Genomic DNA, 16,850 nt, shown 5'->3' on the forward strand with positions numbered 1-16,850 from the left:
GACTGAACTGTTTTACAAGTGACAACGCAGGAGACTGAGTGAGAAAACGGATCCAAGAGGCATTTCCCACCCCTACTGGCAGGTGTCACCTCCTCACTATGCCTGACACACTTGGTATTGCTGTGGAGGGGAGGAGGTGGCCGAGGCCTGGAGCCACCAAATGGGCTGTGGGAGCAGCCGGATTTGAGCTCTCCCACCTGGGTGCTCCCCGGCAGCTTCTCTCCTTCGGCCAGAGGAAGGTGGGCAGGTGGGAAGGCAGCATGTGCTCCCTGCCCTGCCATCACCTGCTTCCCAAACCTGCCGGTTCCTCTTCTGCTGGTGAGAGCATCAAGGCAACCACATGCAGAAAGAATCTTAGGAAAACCAGTCCGCTCAGAGCCAGGAGAGCTTCCACCCAAGACACTTCATAAGTACAGGAGGAAAAGTCAGAACATCTGTTTTTTAAAAATTTTAAAATAAACCTTTCTTTTTTTTCTCAAATCCTCTCTCCTTAAAGGTGGAAGAGATGCCGGGAACTACAAGCAGGCCTGAAAGGAAAGGGGAACTGCAAGATAACCTCCTTGAAAAGCAGATATATGCCTGAGTCAGAGCAAGGAATTACACATTGCATCTGGCTGCTATGTTAAAAAAAATACCCAGAATCTTAACATCTTCCTCAAAGTTTTGCAAACATGAGGCCTGGCTGCACTTGGGAGCAGAAGGTTCAGAAAATGATAGAATCACAGAATCATAGAATAGTTTGGGTTGGAAGGGACCTTTAAAGGTCATCTAGTCCAACCCCCCTGCTGTGGGCAGGGACATCTTCAACCTGATCAGGTTGCTCAGAGCCCCCTCCAACCTGACCTTGAATGTTTCCAGGGATGGGGCATCTACCACCTCTCTGGGCAACCTGTGCCAGTGTTTCACCACCCTCATTGTAAAACATTTCTTCCTTGTACCTAGAATCATAGAATCACTAAGGTTGGAAAAGACCTCTAAGATCTTCGAGTCCAACCATCAACCCAACACCACCATGCCCACTACACCATGTCCCTAAGCGTCACATCTACACGTCTTTTAAATACCTCCAGGGTTGGTGACTCAACCACTTCCCTGGGCAGCCTGGTCCAAGGCTTGACCACTCTTTCAGTAAAGAAATTTCTCCTAATGTCCAATCTAAACCTCCCTTGGTGCAACTTGAGGCCATTTCCTCTCGTCCTATCGCTAGTGACTTGGCAGAAGAGACCAACACCCACCTCGCTACAACCTCCTTTCAGGTAGTTGTAGAGCGCGATAAGGTCTCCCCTCAGCCTCCTCTTCTCCAGGCTAAACAACCCCAGTTCCCTCAGCCGCTCCTCATAAGACTTGCTCTCCAGACCCTTCACCAGCTTCGTTGCCCTTCTCTGGACACACTCCAGCACCTCAATGTCCTTCTTGTAGTGAGGGGCCCAAAACTGAACACAGTATTTGAGGTGCGGCCCCACCAGTGCCGAGTACAGGGGCACGATCACCTCCCTGCTCCTGCTGGCCACACTATTTCTGATACAGGCCACGATGCCGTTGGCCTTCTTGGCCACCTGGGCACACTGCCGGCTCATGTTCGGCCGGCTGTCAACCAGCACCCCCAGGTCCTTTTCCTCTGGGCAGCTTTCCAGCCACTCTTCCCCAAGCCTGTAGCGTTGCCTGGGGTTGTTGTGACCCAAGTGCAGGACCCGGCACTTGGCCTTGTTGAACCTCATACAGTTGGCCTCGGCCCATCGATCCAGCCTGTCCAGGTCCCTCTGCAGAGCCTTCCTACCCTCCAGCAGATCAACACTCCTGCCCAACTTGGTGTCATCTGCAAACTTACTGAGGGAGCACTCAATCCCCTCATCCAGATCATTGATAAAGGTATTGAACAAGACTGGCCCCAAAACTGAGCCCTGGGGAACACCGCTCGTGACCGGCCGCCAACTGGATTTAACTCCATTCACCACAACTCTCTGGGCTTGGCCGTCCAGACAGTTTTTTATCCAGCGAAGAGTGTACCTGTCTAAGCCGTGAGCCGCCAGCTTCTCTAGGAGAATGCTGTGGGAGACAGTGTCAAAGGCTTTACTGAAGTCCAGGTAGACCACATCCACAGCCTTTCCCTCATCCACTAGGCGGGTCACCTGGTCATAGAAGGAGATCAGGTTGGTCAAGCAGGACCTGCCTTCCATGAACCCGTGCTGGCTGGGCCTGATCCCTGGTTGTCCCGCACATGGCTTGTGAGTGCCCTCAAGATGAACCGCTCCATAATCTTCCCCAGCACCGAGGTCAGGCTGACCAGCCTGTAGTTCCCTGGATCCTCTTCTGGCCCTTCTGGTAGATGGGCATCACATTGGCAAGCCTCCAGTCATCCGGGACCTCCCCAGTTAACCAGAACTGCTGGTAAATGACGGAGAGTGGCTTGGCAAGCTCCTCTGCCAGCTCCCTCAGTACCCTCAGGTGGATCCCATATGGCCCCATAGACTTGTGAGCATCCAGGTGGCGTAGCAGGTCGTTAACTGCTTCCTCTTGGATTATGGGGGGTTTATCCTGCTCTCTGTCTCTGTCTTCCAGCTCAGGGGGCTGAGTAGCCTGAGGATAACTGCTCTGACTATTAAAGACTGAGGCAAAGAAGGCGTTAAGTACCTCAGCCTTATCCTCGTCCTCGGTGGCAATATCCCCCCCCCGCCCCGCATCCAATAGAGGATGGAGATTCTCCTTGGCTCTCCTTTTGTCGTTAATATATTTGTAAAAACATTTTTTGTTGTCTCTCATGACAGTGGCCAGATTGCATTCTAGCTGGGCTTTTGCCTTTTTAATTTCCTCTCTGCACGACCTAACGAGAACCCTGTACTCTTCTTGAGTTGCCTGCCCCTTCTTCCACAAGTGATAAACTCTCCTTTTTTTCCTGAGTCCCAGCAAGAGCTCCCCATTCAGCCAGGCCGGTCGCCTTCCCCACGCCTGCTCCTGCGCCTCCTCCTTCCTGAAGAACGTTCAGCCTTCCTGGACCCCTTTGCCCTTCAGGACTGTCTCCCAAGGGACCATCTCGACCAATGTCCTGAGCAGGTGAAAGTCCACCCTCCGGAAGACCATAGTAGTGGTTTTGCTGGCCCCTCTCCTTACTTCACCAAGAGTAGAGAATTCTATCATTTCATGGTCGCTAAGCCCAAGACAGCCTCCGACCACCACATCTCCCACCAGTCCTTCTTTGTTTGTAAACAGCAGGTCAAGCGAGGCACCTCCCCTGGTAGGCTCACTTACCAGCTCTGCCAAGAAGTTCTCTTCCACACACTCCAGGAACCTCCTCGACTGTTTCCTCTCTGCCGTGTTGTATTTCCAGCAGACGTCGGAAAGCTGAAGTCCCCCATGAGAACAAGGGCTAGCGATTATGAGACTTCTGCCAGCCGCTTGTAGAATGCTTCATCTGCCCCTCATCCTGGCTAGGTGGTCTATAACAGACTCCCAGCAGGGTATCTGCCTTGTTAGCCTTCCCTCTCATCCTTACCCACAAGCACTCGACCTTACCATCACAATCGTTGAGCTCTAGACAATTGAAGCACTCCCTAACATACAGAGCCACCTCACCACCTCTCCTCCTCGCCTGTCCCTTCTGAAGAGTTATAGCCATCCATTGCAGCACTCCAATCGTGAAAGTCATCTCACCATGTTTCTGTGATCTAGTCTAAATCTACCTTCTTTTAGTTTAAAACCATTCCCCCTTGTCCTGTCGCAACAGGCCCTGCTAAAAAGTTTGTCCCCATCTTTCTTATAAGCCCCCTTTATGTACTGAAAGGCCGCAATAAGGTCTCCCCGAAGCCTTCTCTTCTCCAGGCTGAACAACCCCAGCCTTTACTCACAGGAGAGGCATTCCATTCCCCTGATCATTTTCGTGGCCCTCCTCTGGACCCACTCCAACAGGTCCATGTCCTTGCTGTGCTGAGGGTTCCAGAGCTGGACGCAGGACTCCAGGTGGGGTCTCACCAGAGCAGAGTAGAGGGGCAGAATCACCTCCCTCGACCTGCTGGCCACGCTGCTTTTGATGCAGCCCAGGATACGGTTGGCCTTCTGGGCTGCAAGCACACATTGCTGGCTCATGTCCAGCTTTTCATCCACCAGTACCCCCAAGTCCTTCTCGGCAGGGTTCTCTCAATCCCTTCATTCCCCAGCCTGTATTGATACCGGGCGTTGCCCTGACCCAGGTGCAGGACCTTGGACTTGGCCTCATGTGGACCTCATGAGGTTCACACAGGCCCACTTCTCAAGCTTGTCCAGGTCCCTCTGGATGGCATCCCGTCCCTCAGCCGTGTTGACCGCACCACTCAGCTTGGTGTCATTTGTAAACTTGCTGAGCGTGCACTCCATCCCACTGTCTATGTCATTGATAAAGATATTAAACAGTACCGGTCCCAATACGGACCCTTGTGGGCCACCACTCACCACTGATCTTCATCTGGACATTGAGCCATTGACCACTACCCTCTGGATACAACTATCCAGCCAATTCCTCAGCCACCGGACAGTCCACCCATCAAATCCATACCTCTCCAGTTTAGAGAGAAGGATGTTGTGGGGGACCATGTCAAAGGCCTTACAGAGGTCCAGATAGATGACATCTGTAGCCCTTCCCATGTCCACTGATGTAGTCACTCCATCATAGAAGCCCACTAGGTTGGTCAGGCAGGACTTGCCCTCGGTGAAGCCATGCTGGCTGTCTCGAATCACCTCCCTGTCCTCCATGTGTCTTAGCATAGCTTCCAGGAGGATCTGTTCCATGATCTTCCCAGGCACAGAGGTGAGACTGACGGGCCTGTAGTTCCCTGGGTCTTCCTTTTTTCCCTTTTTAGAAATGGGGGTTATGTTTCCCCTTTTCCAGTCAGCGGGGACTTCACTGGACTGCCACGACTTCTCAAATATGATGGATAGTGGCTTAGCAACCTCATCCGCCAGTTCCTTCAGGACTTGCGGATGGATCTCATCGGGTCCCATGGACTTGTGCACCTTCAGGTTCCTTAGATGGTCTCGAACCTAATAAAGCATCCATCCCCCTGATGTCATGGTGCCAATAGGCTACCGCCTCGCATTAAACCACCCACTGTAATGAATCTGTGGATCTTACCAGAAAGAAAACAAAAATATTCCAAGTACAAAATTAAACACAAACCCCACCTATACATGAGTGAACATTTCCGATTTACAGAATTCTAATGTGACGCTAAACTTGATTCAAAATAGAGGAAGAAGTGTAAAGCTTCGTTATTAAACTCTCCATATATGTATGCACAGATATATCAAAAAAGCCTTTACTTATAAAATATAACATAGAAGAGAAAAAGCCTCATCTCCCCACCATTCAGAAAAATTTTAGTTCAAAAAAATCCTTAACTACAAATCTTGGAGTCCATCCTACACAAATAATGCAATGGGGGGTCTTTAAAAAAAAAAGAGTGGCTGTATGCATGCAAATTATACACCTAACTGAGCACACAAATTCATCAGAAAATAAGAGAGACAATGAAGCTGCAGTTGTACAGTGAACACTAGCTTACATCAGTAACCCTTTCTAGCAGGTCACTCAGATACTATAATGACACCAAGAAGTGACTGCTGAGTAAATGGAGGGGACAAAGTGATTAATTAATGGAACATAAGCTGCACTCTCACCCAGTCCTCACAGACTGTGCAGACTCATCAGAATAAAGTCTGGTATTAAGCCAGACAGATATCTTAAATCATGAGAACATAAAAAGGCAGAGGAGGGAACGAGAAGAAGGAGGACAGAGAGGAGTCTATGATACAAAAGAAAGAGGCAAAAATTAAGTTTTACCTCTGGAATCCAGAGAGCACAGCTCACATGTGCCCACTTGGTCCCTGTCCTGGTAGCTTTCATGGCACCTCCTCTTTTGGGACACAAGAGGCACTGAGGATGTATTCCCAGGACACAGGTGCGACACAGCCAGCTCCCTTCGGGTACTTTTAAGATTCCATAGCATGCCTTGGAGGAAAACAGGTATTGAGATCATTGCGCTGATACGATTTCACACACAAGCATTACTATTCATATGGACCAAAGCTTTCAAATACTAAAGGTACAGTTTGGCCTTAATTTAATCCTTCTCTAATTTCTTTACCTTAAAATGAGTCAAGTGATCAAAGACATAAACAGCCTCTAAAGCAAAGTCTTTTCATGCCTGTTTCTTTTTAAAATGTGTGCTGGTATTATTTGTTTATGGTATAAAACATACCCATTGCGACTGCACAACACCACTGGTGTTAAGAACCTTCGTCTTTCCTTTTAGGGACTTTTAAATTTCTGAAGCAAAAAATGTAGACATTTCTTTAAATTAGCTTCTGCATCTAATCCTTTTTAAAATCACAATTTCCTACCACTAATGACTTTGCACTCTAACATAATTCTATTTAGATGTGAAGGGATATGAGCTGTTTGACTGAAGACCGTTTCCTGCAACATTAAATTACCTTTGTGGTTGCAGTTCTGTGAACTGTTTGTTACTTTAAATATTTATATGATATTGCAACAAAAATTACGGCATATACTGAAATTATGAGGTGCTGGGTTTTATGCCTATTTCCTGAGCATTGCACTTAACCCCTCAGAAAATGAGAAATACCTTAAGTTTTGCTAGGTTTAAGAATTAAAAACAAAAAGAAAAAAGAAAAGAAAAAAATAAGTCTGCTTTCTGATTCAAGTTCCTAGCAGTTCTTAATGGCTAACTACACATGTATCTAGATATATCTCGCTGTACATACATACATGCATATTAAAGCTGAGTATATCTGAAACCATTGGCTGCCACCAAGGTCTGATTCCACTCAACTGCTCCAAATGAAAGCTTTATCAAAAGGGTGGCTTTCAGAGTAAATCTCACCATTCCTAACACCGTCTCTCGGAACAGTAACATTGAAAGCCTCAACAGAACAGGATCATTAGCTGTAACCAGTCTTTCAGATTCAAATCTAGTATAAAATTCCCACACTTGCCTTCCCAGCCTTCTAAGTGTAAGATCTCAGTATTTAATATGAAGCTGTATCATAAAACATTGCACATTTATGTCAGGCCTGTAGAGATGGGGACTTTCCTGAATTAAATCCCGCATTATGGAAATGCCAAGACTGACTAACCTGAACGCTATTTTGATGTGACGACTGTTGTAAAAACCCAACAGGGGGAGCTGTAATCTAAATTTTACAAGTGATTTTTTTTTCCTCTTATGTGGCACATTCCCACCAGCATTCTTTCTATTACTAATGCAGAAGAGGCATTACACCTAAGATCATATTTAGTTGGTTGGAAATGGACTGAAACTATACTCTAATTTAATCCAACTAATGATTGGAGGAAGCCTAGACTACTAAACCAGTAATTTCACGATGTGTTTGAGCTGGCACGAGAGGGCACCGTGAAGGAGGAAATCTCCTCCTACTCCTCCTACCAGCCACCTCCAAATTGTGTGACAACAAACAGAGCTGAAGGCTAGATGGTGAACCAGGGCTGATCTAGATTAAAAACAGAATGATTTTTTTTGTTGTTGTTAGGATTAGCTCTAGCCCAGACATGCTCCCCAGTTTGTTTCAGGCAGGTCTGGCATGGGGAAGGGTCAGGAGGAAGGAGGCAGCAGGCCGTCAGCTCAAGCTCAGCTGTCAGCAGGCAACCACGAGCCTCCGACTGCAAATTCATCATTACTTTTGAACAGGCAGGGGCTGAAGCAGGCGGCCCAGCTGCCGGCCGTATTCCTGTCACTGGCCGTGTTACTGGCACTCAGGCTCACGTGGCTGCTTCACGCGGTGAATGAGATCAGGAAAGCGGCCAGGCTGGAAGCCAGCCCAGTGTGAGCAGGCAGATGACAGGTCCTTTTTCAGTCAGATATGTTTTCCGATTATTACTTGCAGTCGGTACAAAAATACATCTTAAAAAAGACCTTCTTCATCTCTTCTCAATTTATAGCAAAACCCCCTTCCAGAACAGGGGACACAGAAGCCACAGGATTCATATTCCTTTTTTGATTATAAGGATACTTCTGCCTGACTAGGCTGAGCTCAGTAATGTAAAATCTTGGCTACATCTGAAACACTATAAACGTGAGCAACATTCAGACTGAGAGCACGGTTATTGCAGGTGCTTATGCCTTCTAAAAAAGATCAATCTGTTAAAGTCCCTACATGTGCTTTCAGATAGCTAAATTTGGACAGGCCATGTCTGGCCAATTAACTAGTCAGTCAAGGAGCAAAAACCCCAGCTCTGAAACAAATGGTCTTTAGATTCTTCACATATAGGGCAAGCCAGCATTTCCTGCCCTGTTTATCTTCAAAAACAGGTTTAATAATAGGGGAAAAATTGTTTATGGTCACAGAGGAAGTACTTGCAAGTCCCAAGAACACATTTCGTGTTCCTATTAGACTGTAAGTGGCCACATATTTACCATGCTAGGCCACTTAATCTACTGTAACTGTCAGGGGCCAAAAATTCAACTCAGTATTGTACCACTCTTCATACCTAGGAAATTACAAAGCCCTCCAATTAACATTTAATAATTAGTAACACTTAGTTCAAATTCCACACTTTCCAAGGTAAACTAAGACCACAGGACAGCGTCAATATTTCTGCAGGCACTAACCTGATGGACACAGATATTACACTTGTCACAAAACACCATGTCATTCCCATCTTCACTGTCAGGGGACCGGCACACATCACAGATGACGTCTTCATCATATTCAATACCCAATCCTTCTTCAGTCTCAATAGCATGATTCATGTTCTCATGACAGTGCCGTTCCAGCACTTCAATTGTCTTTTCCATTGTGTTTTCATCCAGGGGCCCACATCCTGTAACAAAGAATGTAGAAGGGGAATTAGAGGACAGTCAGGTGCCTCTGACTGAGTCCGAGATGCAGAAAGAGAGAAGAACAACTTCCAGCAACTAAAGCAGTAGACACAGCGTCTTCTCTCCCATCACGCATACTAAAAATAAAAACTAAAATAAAAATAAAAAACCTTTTTCACTCACTGGCTAATTGTAGCATTATCTTATAAATACAAGTAGAACTACTACCCGAGTAAAAGTTTAAGTTGTACAGAAAACACAAGACTGCACCTTGAAGAAAACACTACAGCATAAAAAACAGACAGCAGTTTCTGTAACTGCTCGCTGCTCCCATACAACCCTCTCTCAACCTCCATCACTTTAAGAAACACTAATGATATCCAAAAATCACACACAAATTTCTTCTGAAGACTAACTCCCTAGGAAATAAAACTTATCAAGAACACTTTAGACCTTATGAAGATGCAGAAGTTGCCACCACCCAGTATACTACTTGAGCGATCAGCACAATGGATATGAAAAGTGCTTTTATTGTTTTGTTGGGTTTTTAAAAATAAAATAGTAGATAAATATACTGTTGGCAATCCATACTGTCTGTTCACTTGAACACTACACATGGTATATACACTCACCACTAATCAAACTTAGCGTAAGCAGAACCACTTAAAAAGGATTTGCTATGAGACTGGTCCCCAGCTTGCAGCTTCAGGACACACAGTGCATAAGAAACCCCTCTCAAAATCCTGAGTCAAAAACGATGCTGCTGCCCATAGTTCACTATTTACTCAGACCTTCAAAGGCTGAGATATTCATGTAACATTAGTATCAGAGGCTAACATTTTAACTGCTGGACTATGCACAAGAACACGGCTACTAATTTGGATTCCTTGTTGCAACTGATAAACATGGAGATGGAAAAGATAAATGACTGCTGATACAAAGTGTCTTCTGCTATTAAACTGTTCTCTCCCATGCCTGGGTATTTTCTCACTCCCTGAATTAAAAGAATGACAGAATTATTTAGGTGGGAAGGAACCTTCAGAGGGCTTCAGCCTAATCCCTGGCTCCAAGCAGAGTCAAACAGTGAATCCAGACAAGGTTGTTGCTCAAGAGATCAGATCGTGAAAATGTTCATGGATGGAGATCTGTCCCCCAGAAAAGCTTTGGTTTTGCTAACAGCACCCCTGTCTGCCTGAGAAGCTTGTCCTTGCTTCTACCTCTTACATACATCCATTGGCACTGGAGCTCAGTCATGAGTTCCCTCCTTCACCAAGCTGGTCTCCTGACACATCTACTTGTTTTCCTGAATGTCTGGATGGATCTTTCTTGTGCTTGGAGGAGATTGTCCTTCAAGTCCTGCTAGCTCTCTTCAGCAGTTCCACTCTTCAGAGCTGCCTCCCAGATCCCACCTACCAGTTACGCGAATAAGTAGAAACCTGCTCTCCTGAAGTCCAGGACCAGAAGGCTACTTCCTTTCCTCACTCCCCTCAGGTTCTCAGTCACCACTGTTTCATAGCCACTACAGCCAACGCTGCCATCGATTATCACATCCCTACAGATTCTTCCTTGTTTGTGAACAGCAAACCCAGGAGATGCCAAGTATCTCCCTCTTTTGACCACCTGTCCTTCCTAAAGGACCTGCAGTCATCCATGGAAGAATGCCAGCCACACAGGCTATTCCACCACAACTCAGTTATTCCAGTGATAATTCCAAGATTATTTTCCATAGCTTGCTCCCACTCATAGCCCTCTATACCCACAACTTGCACAGAAAAAAGAAAGTTTACTTAGCTGATTTTAAATGGGCTAACGTGTGAAACTTAACTACTCTGTTAAGAACCCAGCATGCAAGCTCCTCACAACTCTGAATTTGTAGCAATAATATGTTCAAGTTTAAGAAACGGAAACATCTGCTTTTCCTACACAAAATTTTTAACTTCTGAAGTCCTAAAATCAATTCCACCTAGCGTGGGCTTTTTCTCTTCTGCCTCAGTCTGCAGAAGTTGCACATGATTTTGGATGTGAAGAAGTTTTTTGGCACAACAGGTAAAACATAAAACATAAACAGATCGAGCAAGTCATTATTTTAATCATTTTTACCTCTTGTTTTTCTCAGCATTTCCGTTCAATTCTCATTCAGCGATCTTTAAGAGATCTCACACAGCAGACTACAACTCAAACAGCAGAAATTAACCGCTGCTTTTAAAATTAGAACACATTGTGAAATTACCCATTTCTGTAAGCTCTTCATTTAGCTCCTGAAGCCAAAAGATGTCCATGTCATCCAAGTCATAGCGACACACAGATTCTGCCAGTTCCAAAATGTTGATGTAACCTGGTTCTGTGGGCTCTTGGCTGGAACAGTGGATGTATTTCCTGGGTCGTGTATACAGTACTTCTTTCACCTTTTCTGCTACAACCCTAGAGTGAAAGTAAAAAAAGAAAGAGAGGGTTATAGCTTTTTAAGTCCCATCCTTGAAAGACACGAAATATTTGCTGTAAGTGCGAAGAAACCTAGTGTTTCACAGATTTTAAACTAGCCGGTAAGTGTAGCCAGGCTAGGGAGACGGGATACTGTAAATGTCATTTCTTCACACAAAATGTGCTAAGGTTTGCTACATATGCAGAATCCTTTTTAAAATGTAAGCCTGTGCATATGATTTTCAATTTAACAAATGCTACTAGTGCGACGCTGCAAGTATTTTTGAAACTCACAGAAAGTATTATGCACAAAAACCCCTACAATCTTTGTTCTATATTCTTCTTAAATGATAGAAGGAAATCCTGCCAAGTGATTTCTTGAAAATACCAGCTTTGTCACGAAAGCTTGATTTATTCTACTGCAGTGTGTGTGTGTGTGGAGAAACGCTTGCTCTTCATTTGGGATAAACAGTCTACCCTTATTTTGTAAATGACACTTCATCCACGTTACAAATGTATTATTTTGTTATGTAAGAACCATTCTGATGCCAAGCAAAAATGTAAAGGGGGAAAAAAACAGCTAAAAATCATCCAGGAAGCAAAGGAGAAAAATATTGGCGTTTTCAATCTTTCAATTATTTTAAGAGATAAAACTCAGCATTTGATTAGTAAACTAGCCTATGGGAATGGGAAGACTGACCTTAGCTAGATAAAGTCAATCTTTCTCTGAATTCAGTGCAAGAGGCCCTGCATGTGAAAGGAAGCCAGAGAGATACTGAATGGAACGGTGCCATGCGTGAGCAGCTCTGCATGCTTTCTGGAGCTAACCCTCCACAGGACAAGGAGAAAAGAAAAGCTGTGGGAAATAAGGCAAGAGGAGTAAAGAAGGAGCAGGCAGCAGTCAAACAGTATCCCACGCAATTCTTACCGGACAACGTGGGTTGTCAATGTTAGCACAAACAATGTTTTTCTGCCATTCTTCCTCCCCCTTCACCTTACTCATTTTTTCCTCTCATTCCCTTGTGAGCTTTTCTTTTCTCTGGTCCAGCCAAATCTATAGCAATTTTTTCCTCTAATGTAATACTGCTGGTATGAGACGCAATAGATTTATTTTTAATAACTTGGTACTGACAATAGCCCCAGTGGAAATTAAATTATGCTGGCATCAGCGCTTTCACTGGACAATTCATTTATCTTCGTCTCAAAGACCACGCTGGCAATAACATTTCTATGTTGAAACACACTCTGTTTCCACCAGGAAGGGTTGCAGGACTACGATGTTATGTTTTCCTAGTCTAAGCACAGTGTGAGAGAACAAAAGGTTATTTATCTATCTCCTGAAACTGAGATCACTGAACTTCTATAATGTTAAGCAGCTATCTGTGGCAAGAGAAGGCAGAAAGGGTTAAAGCTTTGGCAACAATAACCAAAATTAAATTATGTGAACGAGAGTAACTTTATCAGGTATCAGTAACTACTGCGTGCCTACTGCTCTATATCATTATGCTTTATAGGGAAGCCTTTCAAGTACATGTATAAGATTTGGGTTTATTTTTAATTTATTAAACTCACCATATGCAAATGAGAAAACTGTTTTTAATCCATAGCACTGCGTGACTCAGGAAAAAAGATCCCCTGTTTAAACTCACAATATAGATTCTATAACAGTGTAGAGACAGAACCAGATCTGGACTGAAGTGCCACAGAAATGTTTTCCAAATTGGTACTTGTTTGGTTTAAGAACAATTCCTGAGATTTAGAATTAGAGATGCATTAGAGATTTAAATATAATAACACAGAAAAGCTGAATGCATTTAGACAACCTGTTTTTGAGAGACCATCTTTTCTAAGTTGATGTTTTGTGCACATGACCTGCATCTGATTGCCATTACCTGAGAGAAGGCTGTGGAATAGTTTCTGGACTGGCTGGAACTTGAACCCCTTTCTCCCATTCTTGTTTCCACGTGTCCGCAAAGATATAATATTCATCAGGGTTGACATGGTGAGAATCTGGTAGTTTCATGGCACTAATGAGATCCTTGCGGAACACCTGCAAGAAACACCAGGGAAAAGAGTGGCTTGAGAATGAGTGTTGCGCTAAAGGAAGCAGTAGGTATTTTTCTTAATCTACACTGAAACAATGCATATACCTTAATAATTTTTTTAAAGAGTACCAACACACAAACAAGTCAATTTGAAATTACCTAGATTATTAACTCAGTGTATCACGTGCAGGATGACAAGAAGTTTATGTTAACTCAAAACCACGCTGCTGCCTGAAGGCTAATCAGAAGGAAGAAGGCTGTTATAGGCGACCAGGGAGAGGGGAAAGGAGGCCTGCACCTGATTTAAGACTCCTCACCATATCACTTTCAAACAGCTTATTTTACTTGCCAGTCTGTAGTCTTCACCCCAACTTAGATACAAGGTAGCGTGTCCTTTTCTTTCACTCAGTTTAGCTACTTTAAACTGTCATATTCATCATGGGCTACGAACAGTTGCCATGGCAAAAATTGATGTATAGGCACTTGTTCATTTATTAAAACCACTTGAAGTTCTCCTGGTCGGGATCTCCGGGATCAAAGATGAACAGCTGCCTTTGCTGAAACACGAGACCTGTGTTGCTCTGTGCCTGAACCCCAGCGATGCAGGCACAGCAACACAATCCAGCCTCAGCATCCTTTAGCAAACCTATACAATGAAATGCGCCATCGTGAAACAAAGCAAACCCGTCAGTGACAAACCTCCAGCCATAACATTCAACTCTGGGCTCAAGAGGATTAAGTTTTTACGAGCATGCAAACATGATTACCAGTCATCTCAAAGCTTACTTAATGTCAATGTCTGTCAAATACAGGTACATACAATTTAAATAAAGGGCATATGCATCTTTTGTGTTTTTTTTTCCTCCACTGCTACATGCACCAATTTAACGTTCATAAAAGCAAAACAGTGACTGTGGCTTGGTGTTAGGGAGACATCATAACTAATTAACTGTATTATCATAACGAGAAATCAAATCCTCAAAGGGCAATAAAATGAAACGGAAAATACCCCTGCAATAAGCTGTGGCAGGTTGAACTCTCTTCTTACTAATTCAGTTTTATAGCCAGAAGAGTAATAAAATCTCTCAGAGCCAAATATCTTCGTGTAACCTTTTCAATTTGACAGCACCAGACCAGTTATGCCTACTGCAAAAATTCTCAGCTGTTCTTGGAAATCATCAAGTAAACATTATTAAAAAAGGCTCCATGCTAAAAACAGGTATTGAAATAGGCTGCCGGTGACCTGGAACATCAGTGTTACTTCATTATGTCCTACAACCACATCTCACATGGGCTGCCAGGAGAGCAAGCTGACCAAGAGAACTCAAAACCACAGACTCAAGGCTCTCTTATTTGCTACTGATGTGTTATCTGCTTTGGTTCAGACCAGACTGTTCACTGTTGTCTTCTGTGTAAAACTTCTTAGGTATCTAACAGGCCTGTATTAAAATCTGAACGACAAGAGTGAAAGCATTAAGACTGCAAGCATCCATTTTTTCCAAGGAGTGGAAAAATAAAATGTAAAATGATTTATGCCACTTAAAAGGCATTTTCATTTTCTGTTTTGCAGGTTCAGAACCAGGATTATGAGAAACACTAACATGGCACAATTCCAAAGAACTCCAGAAAGCAAAAAAATAATCCAATAAATGAGAAGTGGAATGACTGGTTTAATTATCAGAAAAGATATTCCTCAAACCTTATCTGAGGTAAGTGCTTTACAAACTACCTTTTAAACCACTGGCAGAATATAGAAGTAGAATGCTTCATATCAAGCCCACTATTTTTTAAACACTAGATGAAAAATGCTATTAAAGGCATCAGTATTCTAACGACATTGCTTAGCAGCAAATTCATCTTCTGATCATCCATTATGTATGTGAACTGTACCATCTCTATTTTTAGAGCACAAATACCCTGGAGCATGGACTTTGTTGGTTTTTCGACTGTTGTACAGTACTGACCACACCATTACCACACCACAATGTTAAGTTCTCTGCTTCAGATTTCTAAAATTTTCAATAGAGGTACCACCAAAGCTCAAAGATTTAACCAATATAAACGTAACTGCTGAAACCGTAAGGAACCCCAAAACTCGACCAAGGCTTCCTAAGAATTGCCTATTCATACTTGCGATAACAGTGCAATTGAGTATTTCCTGCAGACGCTTGGAATCATTACAATCTCTAGCTCTCATCATTCTTCATTTCTTCACGTGTGGCCAAGCAGGGGTCTTCCAACAGTAAAATACTCACAAAGGACAACATATGAGAACACGCACCTTGATCACTGACTCTGTATTTCCTTTGTTGTGGAAATAAACCAGAACACCCAGGGGACCCAAAGAGAGTTTTCTGACAAATCAGGTAAATTTTACTTCAGCAGTCAGCCTCAAGGCTATGAACTAAGCCAACTCAACGAAGAGCAGACACATGCCTTCGGGATTTAGATAGACAACTTCTCCTCGTGGTTGTTTCTTTTTGGACACTTATTTGAAAAACAACGCAGCTCCTTTACTAACTGTATCCATAAAGCAACAGATAGTCCACTCTCCTCTTGGTAAGGACCACCTTCACTTCCACAGCTAGCCGATGAAGTGCAGCAGTCATCTTTCAGTCACCCAAAAGCAGTTCTATTTCTTACCATGCGTAAAACACAACCCTTCAACTTTATTTTAATATCATATGTAATATCAGAAACATTGAGAAGACCTGAAAAATAAGCACGCCAGGTCTAGGCTAACAAGGCATTCCCATCCGGACACATCACTCCTCAAGAGTACACTCAGCTAGCACTGCGTGTCTTTACCATGATAGAGAAGGGCCTTGCAGAGCTGAGCTACAACCGACTGACCACAGCTAGCAGAGCCAGGTCCCTACACACAGAAATGGGAAACTCCCCACCACTGTAAGCATTTGCAAAAGTTACCGTGTGAGGGTGGAATTTTTAAAAAAATATTTTTAGCAACTGAAAGCATGAAAGAAGAGACGAGTTTTAGCCCTGCTTACCATGCAAGACTGCTTGGTCTGAACTTGCCATTTCATTTTGCTGCCAGGAATTTTCAGTTTGAGCTGAAAACAGTGCAGCACTTCGAGTGAATGACGTAAATGAAAGATGTATTTGCTTATGTCATCATAATAATAATAATCTTAAGCATTTTGTTGAGAAACTCTAATAATTATTTCATGCTTTAGAGCTGGAGCTTAAATCTGGAAGAGGAGACCTTGTTCTTTGGTCAAGATTAGCTTTTTACTCTGCAACAAAAGTCTGCCTGGATTTGCTGAGGCAATGAGAACTTCCTAGTCACCTCTGCAGAGACGCACTGCTGTCTCTAAAGCCTTTAAAAGCTACATTCTACAAAAATTCTCCAGAAATAAGGATGCTCTGCTCCCCCACAGCACTAACACACCAAGTAATAATGATATCATGGAGCTGTGGAAAGAAAGATATGGTTCATATGTTTCATTTGTTTTTCAGACTTCTGAGTCCTATTTGGAAATTATGTTAGAAGAGTATGTCCAAGAAAATGAACTTCTTAGAATCCGTTTACAAATGC

At 43.7% G+C, this 16,850-nt stretch overlaps 1 protein-coding gene across 8 annotated transcripts in view; it reads right to left on the reverse strand.

The window, feature by feature from the left end:
- JADE3 (jade family PHD finger 3) overlaps nt 1-16,850 on the reverse strand; it is a 73,953-nt gene that overhangs the window by 14,030 nt on the left and 43,073 nt on the right. For all 8 annotated transcript variants that reach the window (XM_075134472.1, XM_075134456.1, XM_075134464.1 and 5 more), the window contains 4 exons: nt 13,142-13,299; nt 11,059-11,249; nt 8,619-8,830; nt 5,810-5,977 (listed from right to left, as the gene is read on the reverse strand). In XM_075134472.1, the coding sequence (XP_074990573.1) occupies nt 5,810-5,977; nt 8,619-8,830; nt 11,059-11,249; nt 13,142-13,299 (729 nt within the window). The remainder of the gene's footprint in view (nt 1-5,809; nt 5,978-8,618; nt 8,831-11,058; nt 11,250-13,141; nt 13,300-16,850) is intronic.

This window comes from Calonectris borealis, chromosome 1, assembly GCF_964195595.1.
Source record: "Calonectris borealis chromosome 1, bCalBor7.hap1.2, whole genome shotgun sequence".
In the NCBI taxonomy this organism is placed as follows: domain Eukaryota; kingdom Metazoa; phylum Chordata; class Aves; order Procellariiformes; family Procellariidae; genus Calonectris; species Calonectris borealis.